Source organism: Nerophis lumbriciformis, linkage group LG16 (assembly GCF_033978685.3).
Source record: "Nerophis lumbriciformis linkage group LG16, RoL_Nlum_v2.1, whole genome shotgun sequence".
NCBI classification, from domain to species: domain Eukaryota; kingdom Metazoa; phylum Chordata; class Actinopteri; order Syngnathiformes; family Syngnathidae; genus Nerophis; species Nerophis lumbriciformis.
Genome location: NC_084563.2, coordinates 36688939 through 36710858, shown reverse-complemented (window position 1 = coordinate 36710858; position 21920 = coordinate 36688939). Strand labels below are relative to the sequence as shown.

At 39.3% G+C, this 21920-nt stretch overlaps 1 protein-coding gene across 11 annotated transcripts in view; it reads left to right on the top strand.

Annotated features, from left to right (window-relative positions):
• Nucleotides 1–21920, top strand: part of ctnnd1 (catenin (cadherin-associated protein), delta 1) — a 120397-nt gene that overhangs the window by 31546 nt on the left and 66931 nt on the right. For 4 of the 11 annotated variants that reach the window (XM_061977075.1, XM_061977076.1, XM_061977073.1 and 1 more), the window contains exon 2: nt 15663–15810. The exons of 6 other annotated variants lie outside the window; for them this stretch is intronic. In XM_061977075.1, coding sequence (XP_061833059.1) covers nt 15670–15810 — 141 coding nt within the window. In that variant the 5' untranslated portion in view covers nt 15663–15669. Of the gene's footprint in view, nt 1–13623; nt 13636–15662; nt 15811–21920 lie in introns of those variants that run through there. One more of the 11 variants, XM_061977082.1, reaches the window with a different exon arrangement.

The following is a 21920-nucleotide window of genomic DNA, read 5'->3' as shown; positions in this document are numbered from 1 at the left end:
GGTTTGTTCACTCCTTTATTTAACTGCAAACTATCAGTGTTCAAATAACATCAGTACTAGCTAAAATGTTTTGTCAGCTCATCGAATTTAACACTGGCTGTGAAGATTGTGTATTCGATGTGCGAGGTGTCCCTCCTGTTTTATTTTGTTGTTGGCCAAACTGTTGTACTGAACCACACGGGGCGTTGGAGAAGATCACATCTTATTTATTAGACTTTACCTTCATTTGCCAAACTGCTTTGTGTTTTATTTTGATATCAACAATTAAACGCCAATTTTTTTAATTTTTTTTTTACATGTTTTTTTTTCATGTCACAAAGGTATTAATTTAACCCTTGTGTGGTGTTCATATTGTTGTTACTCAGCCAGTGTTTGTGGGTCTGATGGACCCGTTGCATTTTGTGGCTTTTAATGCCTCACAATCAAACACTTTTATGTTAAAATACTGAACAGATGATTAGCTTATCCCAAAAAACATCTGTAATGAAATGCTTCGAGAGGCTGGTAAAGGAATACATTGTCTCCAGACTTCCCCCCACATTCGACCCATACCAGTTTGCTTATCACCCTAACCGCTCCACAGAGGACGCCATCTCCTCTACCCTCCACCTGAGCTTAGAACATCTGGAAGGAAAGGACACACGTGCGGATGTTGTTCCTGGACTTCAGCTCGGCATTCAACACCATCATCCCGCAGCACTTGGTGAGCAAACTGTGCCCCCTTGGATTCAGTACCCCCCTATGCAACTGGCTGCTTGACTTCCTCACAGACAGACCCCAGTCTGTGAGAGTGGGCGACAACACCTCCAGTGCCATCTCCCTGAGCACCGGCTCCCCACAGCGCTGTGTCCTGAGGCTGTTCACGTTGATAACCCATGACTGCTGCGCCAGGTCCACTACTAACCACATTGTGAAGTATGCGGACGACACAACAGTAGTGGGACTCATCCGTGACGACAACGACATGGACTACAGGGAAGATGTGAAACATCTGGTTGACTAGTGCAGAACCAACAACCTGGTCCTGAATGTCGACAAGACCAAGGAGATCATCGTTGACTTCAGGAAGCACCAGTCCAGCCACGCTCCACTCTTCATCAACGGCACAGCGTTGGAGATGGTAAGCAGCACCAAGTTCCTGGAGGTGCAGATAACTGACAATATGACCTGGTCCCTACACACCGGAGCTCTTGTAAAAGAGCTCAGCAGCGCATGCACTTTTTGCGTCGGATGAAAAGAGCACAGCTCCCTCCCCCCATTCTCACCACATTCTACAGAGGCACTATAGAGAGCCTGCTGACCAACAGCATCTCTGTCTGGACTGGAGCCTGCAATGCCTCAGACTGGAAGTCTCTCCAGAGAGTGCTGAGGACGGCGGAAAAGATCATCAGGAGTCCTCTTTCTCCTATCCAGGAGATCGCAAAAAGCCGCTGCCTGACCAGAGCTCAGAAAATCTGCAGAGACTCCTCCCACCCCCACCAAGGACTGTTTTCACTGCTGGACTCTAAAAAGAGATTCCGCAGCCTCCGAAGCAGAACCTCCAAGTTCTGTAACAGCTTCTTCCCTCAGTCCATAAGACTCTTTAACGCATCATGATAATCCCCTCAACTCCCCCCAAAAATGGATTAACTCGCTGGAATATAAAGACAATATAACAAACATCCATAGAAGTGGATGCATATGCAAAAGTGCAATATATTTATCTGTACAGTAATCTATTTATTTATATCTGCACCTTATTGCTTTTTTATCCTGCTCTACCATGAGCTAATGCAACGAAAATTTGTTCTTATCTATACTGTAAAGTTCAAATTTGAATGACAATAAAAAGTAAGTCTAAGTCTAAGACCCACAAACACTGGCTGAGTAACAACAATATGAACGTTGCATGGAAATTACTCTGCCAGTTTCTGCATCCCACAGGGATTCTTCTTTTGTGTTTCTGCACCTGCGGTTTCCACACAAGGTTGCAACATTGTTTGTCAACACTGTCTGCTCTCATTTTCTCGCACATTTGACCCTCTGATGTTCTGTGTACCTACACTCTGTCCTCCCCCTGTCTAGGCCTGCTGTGTGTGTGTGTGTGTGTGTGTGTGTGTGTGTGTGTGTGTGTGTGTGTGTGTGTGTGTGTGTGTGTGTGTGTGTGTGTGTGTGTGTGTGTGTGTGTGTGGGGTACACAGAACATCAATTTCCACACTTCTATTAGCCCCGGGTCCAGTGGACCCGGACATCTTATATGTAATAGAAATGTGTTGGGGGGGTGTATGGTGTGTGTTCATTAAATATGTATTCTGATATGTTCTTCACAGAAAATGAGCCAAAGCCAGTGAGTCTCAGTTTGAAAAATTAATTAATTGTATACTTTTTCTTTTAATAAAAATCGAAAACGAGTCCCACAGACCCCAACACCACACAAGGGTTAAAAAACATTTGACACATCATTTTGTTAATGTTTTATTGTGTATAGTTAATTCCTATACAACATTTTTCTGCTCAAACTCTTAATGGACCTGTCCCGATACAGAATCTGCATGTACATATAAATGTACATAACTTAAAATATGAGCCCTCCTTTAAGGCAACACTTGCCTTGACCTTAAACAGTTACAATTTGAGGCCTGAATCAGATATACCTACTCAGTGGCCTAGTGGTTAGAGTGTCCGCCCTGAGATCGGTAGGTTGTGGGTTCAAACCCCGGCCGAGTCATACCAAAGACTATAAAAATGGGACCCATTACCTCCCTGCTTGGCACTCAGTATCAAGGGTTGGAATTGGGGGTTAAATCACCAAAAATGATTCCCGGGCGCGGCCACCGCTGCTGCCCACTGCTCCCCTCACCTCCCAGGGGGTGATCAAGGGTGATGGGTTAAATGCAGAGAATAATTTCGCCACACCTAGTGTGTGTGTGACAATCATTGGTACTTTAACTTTAACTTTAACTTTATATGTATCCAATGCGACTGCAGTCTGAACGACTAGGTCAAGTTCATCCAAGACATAATGTAATTTAAAAAAGCTGACAGATACTAACTGATACTAATAATGAACAGAAACACATATAATAATAATGGATTAGACAATGGCCTCTGGAGTGGGCAGCTGTTGCTCTTTTGTGGTCAGTAATGTAAAAGTGCTTCATTTGATTTGCAGCAGAGCTTGCTTTTAAAATGTAAATATCGTAGAACATCGCCCTCATTTAATCGTAGCAGCTGTGATCGTGATTAAAATTTGGTTAGTCGACCAGCCTTACTTTCTGCCTAGTACAGTACTTGCTGGTTGTGGTGCTGTACTTCCAAGTGAAGGCTAGAGAGACGTACATTTTAAGCATACCAGTGGCACACAGTTGCGTTCCAAGGGTTGTCTGAAGCTCAGTAGCACACGTTCCACAGATGTCATGACATGCTGGTGATTACTGGCATTTCTACCCTTATGTGACAGTATCAGTTTGGTAAAAATAAAACCATAGTTTCCTCTCCTTTTATATTGTGTAGCTCAACTAAGGACTGATTCTTCTGCTCAGCTGTCACTCGTCCTAGTGTTGAGTTGCTTTGGTGCAATTGTTTTTTCAATGCACCACTGTGAATGACAAATACTAGCATTGATAGCAGATTCAGCCGGGTGACCTTAATTTGTTGCATTATACTACACCTCTGTTATGTTGGGAATTAATAAGTTACAGACTGCAGGTAGAAGATGCACAGAGATGTAAAGTTAACCATTTAACCACTTGGCCTTGTGCCAACGAGCTTTGAGCACATAGAATCCCTCCACTTCCTTGTTAAAAAAAGTTCTAAAGCTTAAGAGTAGCAAAAATCAGCACCTACCATAGCGCAGTCGTACATTTTTTAACCAAACATTTAATTGTAGCCAGCACAACTGGAGAAGCGTAAACAAATGGAGAAACTGTTGGTATCCTGAGTATTAACAAGTCTGCTTATCTTGCAGAGTTGCCTGGAAGTCTGTGAACTGTGGGTAGCTGTGTTTGCAAGAACTTTGCTGCGGCTGGTGATCAGTCAAGGAGAGGGCAGATCATACTTTTAACACATTAACCACTTTAAAGGGGTCATATTATGATTTTTTTTCCTGATTTTAAACACTTCCTTTTGGTTTACATAACTTGTGGCGATGGTTCTTTGGTCAACATTTTGCATAGATTGTGCTATAAAGACTTTTTTTTTACTGCCTCTGAAACAAGCCGTTTTGAGAGACGGACTTGTTAGATGCAAATAAATACCTCTTTGATTAACAATTTTCGGGGCTTATGGGGATCCCAAATACACAAAAGCAGCTACCACCAGGCAAGAAAAGTTGGTTTGGCATAATTGGTCTCTTTTAAAAGCCAGTAGTACTGAATTACATGTCTTTGTACAAGTTCACCATTGTATTTGACTGTGGATGATTTTCTCTTTCCATTGATTTCTTTTAGAAAAGCTGACAAATAGGGGTGTGGCAATATGCCATAATTGTGTTTCGGTACATACCTTGCTTTTAGGTAATGTTTTGGTCCTTTTTGGTACAGTAAGGTAGGGCTGGGTGGTTTACTAGTATTTGAGTTAATACTGGTATATTTTCTAAAGATATATATTTGAGACAATATCGCCATATCGATATATTTTTATGTGCCTTTGCTACTCTGGCCGCCGGGGGAGGATCCGGCGTGCGGGTAGGATCTTCCACGCGCTGCCGGGGGCGGACGACTGCTCCTCTTTATTAGCTAGAGGTAACACAAGCTGGTGAAAAGATTCTAAAGAACAGCCATCAGAGCCGACTAACTGCTAAAGCTAACAAAAACAGTTCAGCTGAAACCCTCGCTGATGTCACACGTCGCTTGGCAACAGACAACGCCTTTTAAAGGGACACACATGCTGCGCACATAAACTGCATATGACATATATTTAAAGTTATTAGCATTAATTACTTTCCTTAGTAATTCATTACATTTATTACAGAATAATTATATTAGTAATTAAGTTACTTTTTTGGTAAAATGACGGGAAACTATAATTAATTACTTTTTAAAAGTAATTTTCAAAAGACTGGTATTAACAGTAATGTAGTGTTGAGTTTAAACTAAACACTTCGCACGTTTTGTTTAAAATAACGATATAGATCTTATATCGCAATACAAGCTAAAAATACAGGGATATTCGTTTTTGTCCATATCGCCCAGCCCTACAGTAAGGAAACATAATGCAAAAATGAAACTGCTTATCTTTTGTGTAAACAGCTCTGTGTCAGAGTTAGGGGACTCAGAGTTGCTTTGTTCTGTGTTTTCTCTGCCTTGTTTTTGCTTTCACTATCATCTCAAGGCAGGTTGCCTCTGGGCTTGTGCTGTCTTCTTTAACCCGGGGCGGTCCGGCCTTTGGTGGTGGTGGATTTATTTTCCGTGCGGCGGCTTTTTACTTTTCGGATGGCCGTATTGTCCTCGGCTAAATGGCTAGATGAATGATTGTGTGAGTGCCTTTTGATTTCATGTCATTGGTCCACTGTGAACTGTTCAGTAATTTCATTGGTCTGATATGACATGGCTGATTTGTGTAGAGTGTATTAAGTGCTTTAAGAGCATAAGGCATTTTTACACGTATGTATGGACTGTGGAGTATGTGGAGTTGGCCTGGGCCGATTACACATTTTAGTGAACGATATATTGTCCTAAACAATATTACTGATAAACGACATTATTGTCAACAATATTTTTAGAACAAATTAACCACTGCTGTAATGATAATACATAATACTAGGGGTGTAACGGTACGTGTATTTGTATTGAACCGTTTCGGTACGGGGGTTTCGGTTCGGAGGTGTACCGAACGAGTTTCCACATGGACATATTAAGTAGCGTACCGCACGTTGTGTAAACAATGGACACCGAGGCACAACACACGGCATGCTAGCAGCTAACGGGCTACGATAGACTGACCATACGTCCTCTTTTCACCGGACATGTCCTCTTTTGCGGAGCTGTCCGGGCAGAGTTTCTTAAATGCCTCAAATGTCCGGCATTTTGAGTTAGGGTTGCGTGTGTTTTCAATGTACGTTCAGTGTTAAGAAGGGGTTGAAAACAAAACAAATTGTGCGAGCAGCAGCATTCGTGAGGGAGGGGCAGAGACCGAGAGAGCGAGAGAGTTATGATAAACGCGCATGCGTCGCCAGGCTCTGCTTTTTATCGATATATTTATTAGATTAAATTTTTTATTATCTATAGCAGGGGTGTCAAAAGTGTGCCCCGGAGGCCATTTGCGGCCCACAGCTAATGTTTTAAAGGCCCACGGCACATTCTAAAAATACTGTTAAAATAAAGAAAAACATAACAAAAGTGAAATAAAAAAGCTTAAAGGTTAAATGTAATTTAGAAAAAGTTGCAATGTTGACTAATAAAACAAAGCTGTTTTGTTTTTTTCAAACTCATTGCTCAAAACATAATATTGAATCAAAATCAATGTTATTATGAATTATTGACCTATCCAAGGTTCCGATTACTTCACATCAAATATTCCACTAAGAAAAATATTTTTGGTTGAAGATTTTGCAAATTTGGTAAATAAATAACCCAAAAATGTATATTTTCTTGTTTTCTTACTGTACCGAAAATGAACCGAACCGTGACCTCTAAACCGAGGTACGTACCGAACCAAAATGTTTGTGTACCGTTACACCCCTACATAATACTAATGCAAATCTGCCCTTACTAATGAAATAAGATTGTATTGCTTGTATAATTTAACATTGTAATTGTAATTTAAACTTTGAAATCTCCAAGTTAAATAAAACAAATAACGGTAAACTATACTGTCTGTTAGAAAAATGTTGCTCTTGAATAAAAATCACAACCAAAAGCAATACAATTGGTTCTGTCTCTGTTAAAGAGGGACTGGGGCAAATATATAAAATATACAAAATATACACAAAATGGCTAAATAAAGTATTGACAAACAAAGTTGCACGTCAATATTGAACATGTAGGCAGAGGTACAGTTGTACATTACTTAACTGACAATCAAGTTAGGACCTTTGGAACCAAGCTGCAGAGTAACAATATAAATACTACAGTATAAGCAGATCTATTAAGAAGCCATATGCAACACAACTTTAGTCTGGCAGATTCCGGGCAAGGAAACGTCAATATAACATGACAAATGTCTGTCAAACGTATGCAAGTGCTAGTTTTTTAACAGTTTTAAAGGGCAGCATGTCTTGGCGATGTTGTGAACCACACTTTATGTGAGCGCACACCATTTCTTTGTGCACTTTGAAATATTGAGTCGAGTGGTTGTGTTTCAAATAGGCTTGCAAGTTTGTTTGTATAGGAATTTTTTTTTGTTGGCACCACTTTCGAGCACATTGGGCAAACTGTCTCCTCAGTGTTGATAGGCTCATCTTGGTCCAAAAGTTTAAAACTGAAATATTTCCCCTCTGGTGCAGTGGCATTTATTTTTTCCCCTCCAAATTCCTACTGTTGCTGCTGGTTGTGTTGGTCGTCACGGGCTAACTTGTTGCACTGGGTGCATGCTAACGACCTCACATCTCTGCACAAAGACACTTAATGAATGACAAGAAGTATCTATGGCAGCTGCTAAAACCGATGCAAAGAATGACCGTTTTTGCAGTCTGTATACACGCATGCACAGGGCAATTTATCTAGGCTGGCAAAGTTATCGAGTTCATTTTCACTTACCATTCGATTAATTGACTTACCGGTAATTGAATAACGGCCCAGGCCTAGTTTGGTGGGCTTACAAAAATGTTAAATGCATTCATAAAAAATTCACCTGCGACGGACGTGGTAACCCTGGCGAAAAACGTGGGAACACTGAATTTGTGTAGAGTAGACACCCGTTGCGAGGCACTCTGTCCCTCCCTCACTTTTAATGTTTTACACATTTTAATGTTATACAAATACAAAACCCAAAACCAGTGAAGTTGGCATGTTGTGTAAATCGTAAATAAAAACAGAATACAATAATTTGAAAATCCTTTTCAACCAATATTCAATTGAATACACTGCAAAGACAAGATAATTACTTAAATTCTAAGTTAATGATTATTTGCACAAAAAAAAGTTTCTCAGTTTGAACATTATATATATTGTCTTTGCAGTGTATTCAATTGAATATAAGTTGAAAAGGATTTGCAAATCATTGTATTCTGTTTTTATTTACGATTTACACAACGTGCCAACTTCACTGGTTTTGGGTTTTGTAAATGTACTATTACAGACATTTTGATGATTAACATATATAACTGATGAGTCATTCTCTGACGAGGCTAAGGGTAGTTGTGTCCGTTGTGGACAAAAATGTCATCCCACAACCTGGAGAACTATGCAGCACAAACTTTCTCAGTGGACCACTGTATCTACCATTGTATCCTCCTGCGAATCAACATCCTTTGTATTTGTTTTGTCTTTTTCTTTTGTCCTGTTACAAATAAAAAAAAACCCTGTTATGCATGTCGACTTTAAAGGACGCTGACTCTTAGGAAGATATTTTATGCAGGCTTTTAAGTGGCGAAGCGGTGTACCTCCAATACAACCCATTAGCTTTGCTGCTAATGAACTAATAATTTAATGACCAATAGCAATACTACTGCAAAGTAGCTGAAGCCATTTAAGTAAAAACTCCTCTCTCCCACAAGATGTTAGTGTTTGGCCTAGAGTGGTGTCCTCTGTGCTCTTAAAACAAGCTCAAAGTGGTATGAGGGCTTACGTGAAGCACTCAGTCCTTTGTGGCTCTCTTTTGATTGATAAGATAGCTCCAGAAAGTGACATTTTTACTGTTGCTACACTTTGATTGGAGTAAAAGAAAGTGCTCACAAACTGTATTTTAATAAAATAGTGTTTTTCTTTTTACAAACAAATGATGGGAGCTTAGTTGAAAACACAACTTACACCCCTATTAAGTCAGCTTCCAACAGCCAAAACAGAATTTGACATGCAAAATCTTAATGCGGAATATATGACACGAGAGTATGTGTGCATATCTGATTGTGTGTTCGGTCCTGTCACTAAAATGTGTGTCAATGGAAGACGCAGCAGCAACATATAGCCAAAGTATGTGTGTATGATGATTGGACAGTATTTTGAATATTAATTGTCTGGCCTTCACACACAACCGCTCACTGTGCCTGCGCTGATGTTTATGTATGTTCACGCAAACGTCAAATACAGTGCTTTATTCAGGGAGCGTATTTAATCGGTATGAGTAGGGATGTAACGGTATGAACATTTCATATCACGATTATTTGGACCAAAATAATCACAGTTATAATTTAGGGCTGCGACTAACGACTATTTAGATAGTCAAATTAAAAAGTGTACACAAATTCAGTGACTCTAATTTAGCCATCAACTTTTAAATTCAACTTCAGATATTTTTAGGCATGTGCATATGAACAACACAGATGACTAATTCATTCACAAAATTGTATTTACAGTATATTGTAAATGTGCAGCTCATTTGGCTCTTACAAAAACAAAAATAATATAGAATATTACAATGATTAATAATTAAATGCATTGAGAATATTTAATAACTATCTAAAATTTACTGATACTTTGAATTGCCTGGTGTACGAATTCTGCTCCATAAATAAACATGCCTTGCCCTTGCCACTATACAATATAATCATTTTAGATGTACCGGTACAAATAATCGGTTTATAATCAAATTGTAGCCCCTGAATCGTTATCGTAATCAAATCAGCATGTGCCCAAAGATTTACACACTAGTAATTATTTGTTAAATGATAACTAATAAAAATCTGAAGTGTACGTAGTGCCCGGAATTTAAAATATGCGGACGCTTGTGATGGAGAGAAATAGTTCAAAGGAAAAAACTGAAGCTGTCAAGTTTGGGATCATTTTAAACCTGAAAAGACAGGTCTTTGGTCACTTCAAGATTTGATTTTGACTATGATCCAGAAGCTACGATTCGATTAAAAATCGATTATTGATGCATCTTTAATTTATGTGAATTGATGCAGTTTGACATTTATTTTTGTTTCACTGAATACACGTTTATCACTTGCAACTAAAAAAAACCCAATTCATTTGGAATAAGAAACAGTTCAATTAATTGCCACATTTATTAAAATAATGAAAATGTGTGCAAAACTGGACCATAAGTGCCCGATAGTCAAGGAGCTGGTCAGATCTCTCGGTGAGGTGGTCTTGCGTCAGTCGGACACATTTTAAAACTGTCTGCATTACTTTATTTACAATAAATACATCGATTTTCAATGTTTACTAATCGATTCTATAATCGTCCATGTCTGAATTGCGATGCATCTAAAAATCGATCATTTCCCCCAGCTCTAAAGACAGGCATTGTGGTGTAACGTTTGCACTGTGAAATAGAGCTGGCTTCCCACAACAGTGCTATTTTGATGCTGCAGAACATTACCAGAAACCACCATTTTTATGTACAGTGCAAACTACCAGAAACAAGGTACAAGTCTATTTTGGCAGGCAGCTAGTGGTATGTTATATGCTTGACTCACATAACAAAAGTTTTAGTCAAACTCATGTGAGAACATGTTGATGTAAAAGTTGTTTGTCCAAAAATCAAAAAACACTTCTCCACCTCATTGCTTTTTAAATATGTATGTGTTAAATTGGTAAATACGTACATAGGTTACACAAATTAGAATATTTATGTTAAAGTACCATTGATTGTCACACACACTTGGTGTGGCAAAATTATTCTCTGCATTTGACCCATCACCGTTGACACCCCCTGGGAGGTTAGGAGAGCAGTGAGCAGCAGCGGTGGCCGCGCCCGGGAATCATATTTGGTGATTTAACCCCCAATTCCAACCCTTGATGCTAAGTGTCAAGCAGGGAGGTAATGAGTCCCATTTTTTTATAGTCTTTGGTATGACTCGGCCGGGCTTTGAACTCACAACCTACCGATCTCAGTACGGACACTCTAACCACTAATGTGTATTATATATATAGGGGTGTAACGGTACACAAAAGTTTCGGTTCAGTACGTACATCGGTTTAGAGGTCACGGTTCGGTTCATTTTCGGTACAGTAAGAAAACAACAAAATATACATTTTTTAGGTATTTATTTACCAAATTTGTAAACAATGGCTTTATCCTTTTAACATTGGGAACACTATAATAGTTCTTCCCACGTTAATCAACATTAAACTGCCTCAAGTTGTTGCTCAGATTAAATAAAATGACAAAACTTTTCTTCTACATATAAAAAGTGCAACATTAAACAGTTTCAGGTCAACTCATCATGCTTAATTTATTACAGCATTTGGGAAGCCTGTAGTTGATTTGTATTATGTAAATGTTATATTTTTATCAACATGTGATAGCAGGGACCCTGCCATTCAAAACTAGGCTGCTCCATTACTAATGATTAATGTAACTATAGCTGAAAAAATAGTAAGATAGCAATAGGAGAGACTATTCATCCCTGAACACCATGGAGTTCATGCAGGCTTTATGATGCAGTTACATTATTATATCAACTATCAGAGACAGAAACTCTTCATTTAACATAATGTAGAGCAGACATGACATAAATGCAAAACTAACGATATACATTTGTTCCATGCCACGTCGTACTTCAAATAGTTTGGTTTCACCACATCACAGATTTTTTGTTTTATTTTTTAGCAAATTTCACGAAATCTTTGCCTTAAATTAAACATTTTTAAACATAACTAAATGAAGTAAAAAAAAAAATAGTAGTACTACTGTAGTATAGGCCACTAGATAAGACCAAACCAATCAGTATCACGCTGTTCAGTATTGTGGCCAGTGATAGGCTCAACCTCAGGCAGCATTAGCATATCGGAATTAAAGAGACTAAATTGTGTCTTTTCAAGTCTAAAGGGCATGTAAGTATTTAAAAGGTAGTAATATGTTTTTGTTTTCTGTGAAAGTACTCAATTTGTAATCAATGATTTGTACTTTGCGGAAATTCATTCATCGCGGTCATGTCCAGAATCAATTAACAGCGATAAACGGGGATTACTGTTTATGTTAATGAAACCTATATACATTTTTTGAAATGCCCTGTACCTCGGGTATCAAGCTTTAATTCCCTTTAAATTAATTAAAAACAACTCTAATGATGGTTTAATTCTGTCCCCTTCTCACTGAGGATGTGTTGCTCTCACATTTTTGTCACTCAATTCTTGGAATGAAGACGTGCTAACAAGATGCACATGCTTAAAGCATTCTGTAATCTCTCATGTATCACACTTTTCTATTTTTAATCTTGCTGAGCTGAAAAGAGCATATCAATAACAGTTGCTCTGGACCTTCTCAGTATAGCTGATACTTGACTTAATTACTCTTAACCTACTCAGTGGCCTAGTGGTTAGAGTGTCCGCCCTGAGATCAGTAGGTTGTGAGTTCAAATCCCGGCCGAGTATAAAGACTATAAAAATGGGACCCATTACTTCCCTGCTTGGCACTCAGCATCAAGGGTTGGAATTGGGGGTTAAATCACCAAAAATGATTCCCGGGCTCAGCCACCGCTGCTACTCACTGCTCCTCTCACCTCCCAGGGGGTGATCAAGGGTGATGGGTCAAATGCAGAAAATAATTTCGCCACACCTAGTGTGTGTGACAATCATTGGTACTTTAACTTGAACTTTTTAACTGAATTATTGCTCATTGTCAGGCAACAAGCTCTTTGTCAATGCATCTTTTAATTTTTTCTGCACTTTTGTCATCTTCTCTGGCCTGAACTCACATGGCCAATGTTTCCCATTCATTCATTATCGCTTCATTGCAAAACTGGTTACTTGCGGCTGTTACCACGCCAAAGCAACAGCAGCAACAAAAAATATATTTTTTCTCCAAACTCAACCTTCCTGTCTCAGTGGCGCCAACTCACACCAAGCTGAGCCACTGAGGCATTCAGAGCCACAGAAACAGTTGGATACTTTCAACATGACGCCTAACTGACAGTTTTACACCCACAGAGTGCAGAAAGCTGATACATTTAGGTAAAATAAGCTATTTGTTTGTAATAAACTTGCTAGTACTGACATTTTTAAATACAGCAGATAAGTTTGGTCAGAAAGTCTTATTTCTAAAGGCACTTAAAGGGCCTGTTTGCAGCATTTACACAGATGCCGAGAGGGTGCCAACCTTCCAAAGTATTTTACACATTATATACCGCTCTCTCACGGTTTCTCGTACGTAATGACGTACGTATGTAACACATGCACGCCCATTAGCCTTAGGTGTTCTTAGCTAATAATAGCGATTTGGATAGTTTGTGTTGGATGTCATTAAATGTATATTCTATCATAACGACAACATGACTGCAACTTTTTCGGTGCTTCTCTTGGATTTATTTTGTGTGTGCGCACGCTCCCTGCGTGTACGTGTTGACAAGACCGGGTGAGTGACCCCCGTAAACAGCAACCTTTTTATTTGGGCCGGTAAAAAGCTTTATACACAAACTTTGGAATTGTGAAAACTATAGGAAATTGTCAAACAAATGTGTTCTCTTAAACCACTAATGGCATCCCTCACGACCCCGGAAGGGACAAGCGGTAGAAAATTAATGGATGGATGGATGGATGGTAACATAGGCTAGCAGATTGTGTTCTTGTTATATTTTTTTGCTTTGAAAAATGTTACTGTGAGGAAGTTGCAAACGGCGCCTTTAATATATTACATGTTATGTAGAAAGAGCAGCTTTATGTTGTAAGAAATGTGTTGTTTGTTTACCTTATTTAAGGGATGCTAGCAGATATACCTTGTTCAAAATAAGTTCTGTATGTGGAAAAATATTGATAATCATTTCACAATGGAATCGTAAACTAATCTGGAGGTGGCTTAAATGCCACACCCATATCAAATATATGCATAACGTTTGTGTCATTTTGAAAAACTACCAATTATGCAAGTTAGACGTTGATGCCCCCAGCACCATTACCACATTGCAGTCATGTGGAGATCACGGATAACTGTGACAATTCATGCTGTTTGATCACAAAAAATATATAATTTATCATACTCCTGTGGGATTATCGCACCTTCATTGTAAGTGCTACCACCATACTTGCCAACCCTCCCGGATTTTCCGGGAGACTCCCGAAATTCAGCGCCTCTCCCGAAAACCTCCTGGGACAAATTTTCTCCCGAAAATCTCCCGAAATTCAGACGGACCTGGAGGCCACGCTCCCTACAGCTCCATGCGGACCTGGAGGGTCTGCATGGAGCAATGTTGTTGTAATATATTGAGTTGGAGGCAATAAACCGGCGAGGTGATGAAGTACGTCTCTTTACTGTAGACTTCAGAAAAGACTCACACACTTGACGTCAGGTGCGCAACACCACGTAAATCGTTGGCCAACCAAAAAGTAACCCCAGTACGCTATAGCCAACATTCACCAGGAGATGGCAACAGACAAACATAGATCACTCTATAAAATTCCTCCCCTTTTAGAATTGTAGAATTTACTCAAAAGAAATAAACAACCCAACCAAAAAATGCAGCAGCTCAATTAAAAAACTGTACTTAAGCCACATTCTTTTTTTTTTTTTTAGTACTGAACTCTTAACCCTCATTTGTAAACAATAACATGCTTATTATACAAACAGTATTTGTACATCTTTAACACAGATTTTTATACTGTCTTCAGAGATTCCGTTTTTTTTGGTGGTACTCGAAACCTTTCTGGGTACCTGCGGATCACTGGTGGGGTTTTTGTTGTGGGTGATCTGGGTTCTGATGATGGCAACTCAGCAGCCGTTGAATCTGGTTCAATGATGACACTAGTTTGTGTCTGACTCACTGATGGTTCTGGTGATGGAACTGAAACAGCACTGTCCAGTTGTACTGATGGCACATTTTCTGCAACTGGTGGAGACTAGATAACTGGCAGTCTCTCCATGTTTTCTCGCCATGGTAACATGTGATCCATATGCACTGTGCGCTGTCTCTGTCCCTCTTGATATATATATATATATATATATACTTTATTATATATATATATATATACTTTATTATATATATATATATATATATATATATATATATATATATATATATATATATACTGTATATATATATGAAATACTTGACTTCTTGAATTCTACCTGTAAATATACTCCTCCCCTCTTAGCCACGCCCCCACCTCCCGAAATCGGAGGTCTCAAGGTTGGCAAGTATGGGGCGGCATGGCGTAGTGGGTAGAGCAACCGTGCCAGAAACCTGAGGGTTGCAGGTTCGCTCCCCGCCTCTTACCATCCAAAAATCGCTGCCGTTGTGTCCTTGGGCGGGACACTTCACCCTTTGCCCCCGGTGCCACTCACACCGGTGAATTGAATGATGAATGATAGGTGGTGGTCGGAGGGGCCGTTGGCGCAAATTGCAGCCACGCTTCCGTCAGTCTACCCCAGGGCAGCTGTGGCTATGAAAGTAGCTTACCACCACCAGGTGTGAATGAATGATGGGTTCTACATGTAAAGCGACTTTGGGTACTTAGAAAAGCGCTATATAAATCCCAGTTATTATTATTATTATTATGGCTACCACGGCTCATTTGCATCATACTTTCTATACTTTGGTGGTTTGGGTTCTGCTCTGTTGGTTCTTCTGTTCTTGGTGCTGGTGAAATCACCTCTGGGTCTTTGGTGTTGACTCTGTCTTTTCCTTTCTTCTGCTCTGCTCTCAGCGTGTGAATGGAGCCGTGTGCGAGTACGGCCTCCCTGCTGGCCTCCGTGCGGGAGCAGGAGAGGCAGTTTGAGATGCTGAGCCAAGCTCTCGAGGAGGAGCGGAGGTCGTGCGCCGGCACCCTGCCCCGCCCGTTTCCAAACATTCAGGTAACATCATGGAATCCTCACCCCATTACCATCCATCATTATGCAGGAAAGCACTCTTGCATTCCCCCTTGAAGTGAGCAAGCTGCTTCCTTTGTAATGCTCAAACCTAGTTACTAACCTGAGAGAAAAAAAACCCTTCATGGTTTACTGTACTAAGCTCTTCACATGGGCTTTAATGTGATATTTCAAGAAAAGTGTGGTAGGGGCACATCTTGTCCAGCATTGACATTTGACAGTATGTTTTCATGCATTAAATAACATGCTTCTTAAAAGGCATGTAAATATTTTAATTAGACTGTGTTCCGCTTTTTAAAGACAAGATTACCATACGTAGATTGTGCAATTGGAAACCAGTTCTCTCTTGCATTATACTTGTGTATAAAAAGTCCTGTTGTATGTAACAACAATAATTCCACAGGCGAAGAATATGACGCCATAGGAACGTGCACTTATTACGCTTTACCGTAGGGCTGCAATGATTCATCCATTAATTAGAATAGAAACAAACGTTACATTTTTGTATTGTGTTGCTTCGATGATTCGTTAAATGAGTAAAATATGCAGACTTTGTTTCCGCAAGACTGCTCCAAAAGAGCGCACATGAGAGCGGTGTAGCTACAGTGATGTAGGTCACGCAGCGGGTAGTGTGCGAGTGTGCGTGCATGTCGGGAACTTCGGAGTACAGAGAGAGATGAATAAAAAGACAAGTGGAAAGATAGCAAAGCGCCCCCCCAAAAAAACGAGAGCGAGGTTGTGTGATCGTTTCAAACTGAAAAAGACAAATATTGTGGTGAAATATTTTTTTACTGTCAAACAGAGTTGGTATTTCATTTCACAGTATAACTATTAACTACATAAATGATACAGCACAGTAAGCATCCTGCGTAATTACGAGCAACAAACAAACAGAAACAAGGTAAAAGTCTATTTTGGAAGCTAACGCCATCTTATTTGTTTGACTTGGTAACAAATATTTTATAAAAAACTAGGGATGTAACATTATTGAAATTTCACAATATGATATCATTACGATATCAATGCCCCGGTACGATATTATTGCAGTATATGTCCAAAAAAAGACTTAAAAGTGCCATTGTGTGTAAAATGAAGTGGCAGCAAAGTTTAAGAAAAACACACTTACTGTAATTGAGCACAAACATAATGCTGGAATGTTTTAATCATAATCATATTTATAACTACAAACATGTATTTTAAGTGCAAATAATTGTGCAGGAACATCCACTGTTTCAAGCAAATACTAAAAATACTTTTTTAAAGTGACATTGAAACATCCAGTGTAAAACAATAATGATCACATTAGTGTCTTTCAACTTTTACTTTATGAAAAGCAGTGTCCTCCACAATGGACATGTTTAATAACAGTTTGGAAAATACTGTTTCTCAAAATAGTTAACTAACAATTTAACTTCTAATAATGCAAATACCTCACAAACTGATGTGTAGCTCTTAGTGTTCCGCAATCTAAACAATCAAAATAATGACAAAATCACTATGAATCTGAGGTGGACATGTCCCCAGTCCGTCCCCAGTGCCATCTGCACCCATGATCCAAACAACACACACGCTTTGAACCATGTCAGATCAGTCAAACAGTTTGGATTTCTTTATAAATCGTGTCATCCCCAGTATATATTATTACACACATATTATTGCTTGTGTTGAAATGTTGTTTGTTTAGAATTCTGGTGTTGGTGAGTGTGAATGGGGGATCATGAGGAAGTTTATTGTTACCTTGTGCGGAGAGCGACTGAGACACGGGTGTGTGTGAGTTGAATAATACGGTGTTGGAATTAAGCACTGCTGTTGGTGCGTTAAGTTTGGAAATAACGTTTAAATAGAGCGTCAAACCATGTGTGCCACCATCGGGATACTACAATACATTGACAATGCTTGCAGCATATCACTCTCAATTTTGTGAGGTAAGAATAGATTGATATATTTATTATTGCAATATAATTTGAATCTTATAACCTAGAGGCACTTCCGGGTTTCAGGTGGTGGGTTATAGTCCCCAGTGTTTCCCACAGGGCAGGCATCTATTTGTGGTGGTGTGGTCGGGGGTGGGGGGTGGCGGCGGCAGCGGCAGTGGCGATGACCAAGAAGAACGCGGAGTTGGAATATAATTACAACACTTTATGTACATATTTATATACAGATTTGAACAATTAGTTATTCACTGAAATATATTTATTAATTGTGGTTCATACAAAAAATATATCTTATAAAATATAAAAGCTAAAATGTCTCTTAAAGCTCTGCCCCTTTAATTAGTGCATACTAAATAATTTAACTTTAGCCTACTACTACAACCATATTATTTACGAGCAACATAAAGTGAAACAGAGGCAGAGGTGTATGTTTTGTCGTGGTCCTCTCTATAAGGCACATAAGAATATAAATTAGGACCCTTTTCATGAGAAAAGTGCATTTCTGATCTGACCCTGCTTTATTTTTCAGTGTTTGCTGAGTCTCACCTGTTCCCTCCGCCCTAATTTTTCTACTTGCCTGACTTCTCAAATCTACTTGCCCTAATATTTTTACTTGTCCTGCCTAGGTTTTTTTCTGGCTGTGTAGTGCTCATGGCTTATATCTTACTAAAATCCTTCCCGTTGACTATTTACAACACTACACAGTATGTATTATTATTATTATCTATAATTACATTTAAATGGCATTGCATACATGTAAAATTAAATGCTATTTCACATTATTTGACCAGTAGCAGTTACACCCATCTGAACAGGTCAGCCACCTGTTTAAAGCCCAATCACAGTTGAAATCTTGAAATGAAGGGCCTTTAATGGGCAAAACATTAACCTGGACAACATTTTAACAGCTGGTTGGCTCAGATTTTATTCTTTTCATTGCATTCACATGCTGCAGTGGACAGTGGACATTTTAGCTTGAGTATTAATGTAGTATCTGAAGCACCGTCTCCACGTGTGTTTATTGACAACAGGGTTATAACCTGGACACGTTAGCTCGTCGGTATGAAAACAGGTGATTGTTATTACGTCCGTCTGCCCTGGACCCCGAGTCAAACAGCGGCGGTGTTAATGAAGCAGCGTCAGGCTGCTCACCGTCAGTGAAACGCTCGGTGAAATCGCGGGTTAACGTTAAATATATGACGAGCCGCGAGCGATGCAGCTATAACCTATCTACCATAACCTATATTACCCTCGTATTTTGATCCCGTCCGTCCGTCCGTCTTCGTCTTCTTCGTCTTCGTCTTCGTCTTCGTCTTCTTCTTCTTCTTCTGGCCCACCAGGTGAATTAAGTGCTATTGGCGGAGTTACAATGCATAGTAGGCTACCGCCACCTACTGCACCGGAGTTGTAACTACAAGGTACATTCACAGACAGAGTCCCATTGCTTTTATGAGCGGTCGAGCGAGTCAAAAGCCGAAAAATCCATTTGTGGCGGACGTAATTCTTTCGTGGCGGGCCGCCACAAATAAATGAATGTGTGGGAAACACTGGTCCCATTAGGCTACTGTTTTTTCTGCATCAGTGTAGAGTTAGGCGTATTTTGAAAAGTTTAGACTTTAGAGGCAAACATATATAAGCAATCATGAAAAAATATTTAGAATTGTATGGAATGGATTTTTATACACTCATGGGGAAATTTTATTTTTTAAAGATTTAAACCATTTATCATCACCAAGACCTTACTGCTTGCCTTAACCTCACTTCCTATGACACTCACAAGGATTTAAAGAAGAAAAGATTAGAGGCACATCATGTCTTTACATCCAAGGGGTCCACAAATAAAGCATTAATCCGTGAAATGTTGGACTTATTCGTGCATCGGTAAGTAACGTATTTGGCATTTACAAGGGCCGTGCTGCTCTGATGTTGACGCTATTGGGAAAAAAGGATATGTTTGTTTGCAGTTGATTTTCTGGTACAAATATTTGTCTGTCATCTACAATTCATGTCTGTAGTTTTTATGGTGTGACGTTCATATTGTGTCTCATTATTTAGCTATAGATGTCCCTGTTGTTCAGCACTGTTTGCTGGCTATACCAAGATTGAGTATATGCCGTTGAGCCTACTAAAGATTTATGCATCCGGTTTATTAATACTATTAAGGCTATTTTCTTGATGTTAACGAATAGCACCAAAGACGCTATTATGTGGTCATCCGTGTCACATAAAGCCCTTTGCTTTCCTGCACAACAACAACAACTAAGCATTTAGTTTCTGCTATAGAAATCGAAAATACGGTGGATTGGACCAACAATCAATATTTATTAGTTGGACTTAACATGACGTTGGTTTATTTGCACAACCAGGTCTTCGCAGTTATATTTAGGCATAGCAACTACAAAAGAACACAAACTAGCAATGATATCACTTGTCTTTTCCTTATGTTTAGTTCTGCTCTCAAACACTACTAATATAGTAGAAAATAAACTTGGTTGCTTCACAGAAAGTTTCTCAAACAAATCAAATGTTCAAACAAACATTTTACAAAGTGATCGCTACTGACACGGGCATGGTCTGATTGTATTTCACAAGATGGTGGAAGTGATTTTAAGAGCCATTTCCTTCGACACACTTAAGTTTTTTCCCTGAGATTATTACCTTTATGAGCAACTTCTTTCGGGACTTTACGAAAACTCTGTCCTATCTATTTGAACGATTAGAACACCCAAGAACAGAACAGCATTACGGCATTTTCTACTCAAACTCACTCTCACTGCATATTGATTGTTGCCCATTCCTCACGCATACACATCAGGTTGGACTGATTCACCTGCCTTTGAGAATGAGACTTCACATTCACAAACACATTTAATCTTTATTAATATGGATACTTACAAGCCTACTGGACTACCAGTAAAATTGAAAAATAAGTTTATTTTATACTGTATCATATACATTTCTGATTTAAAGCAGCCAAAGACTTACAAAGTTTGTGAGTTAATACTGTAGATATGATCAAAATTATTTAAATCTCACAGAGATTCCTGAGCCATAATGAGCATGAACCATCATGCGATCTGGCAAACACAGTTCCCTTCAACAACAGTAACACTACTACTCACTGCATACTTCTTAAGAGACAACAAAGACGAGATTGAGACAGATGTTGATCCAAAACCTTATATTTTTTAACCGGAATATAAGGAGGATGAACAACAAGTTTCAGAAGCTGTCTGCTCAAAAGATCAAGCTTTAGTGAAACACAAGCGTCATGCAGCAGTATTGCAAAGTTCTGAACAATATACAAACAACAGTTTTTCATTTAAAAAATTTGAGCTAATTTTTACACTTAGCAAACTCTTTTCGCGGGCTAGATTAAAACCGTTTGCGGGCCTGATCCAGCCCGTGGCCTACATGTTTGACATCCCTGCTGTACCGTGTCTGCTCTCACTGGGGTGTTGACTAATGGGATGTTCACATCTTCCCGTTTGGATGAAAAATGTATCATAATCCACTCGGAGGTTAAAAAAATAAATTTGAGCGCTTTTGTGTCTTTCTTGATATCTCTGGGTAAGGGTTTAAAGTCCATCCATCCATCCATTTTCTACCGCTTATTCCCTTTTGGGGTCGCGGGGGCGCTGGAGCCTATCTCAGCTACAATCGGGCGGAAGGCGCGGTACACCCTGGACAAGTCGCCGCCTCATCGCAGGGCGGGTTTAAAGTCAAAGTTGACCATTTCTCGGTTTATTAATACAACTTTCTACTATCCAAGTGGTGGGCATGATTTATAATCTAGAATTAACTTTTACCAACTCAAGAGGTGATGCACCACCAGCAACAGGACACAGGCCAGCTTGTATGTCAAATACAGCAGCCTCTGTGTTAAAAAGCGCCGCTAAAAATAGTTTGTTGGCGGAATAGAGGAGCTCCCGTGGACTTCATCATTGTGCTGACTTTTTTATTTTTTACAATTTATAATGCAAAAAAAAAAAAAGACAAATGTGTTCTTGTCTTAAATAAGAATTGTGAATGGTAAACAGCACAGCTCTTTCCCATTTGTTTATCTGACAGTGACGTGCGGTGAGGTTGATGGCTGGTGAGGCACTGACTTCATCACAGTCAGATTTACAAACATATGAACCCTAAAGAGTATCTTATTCA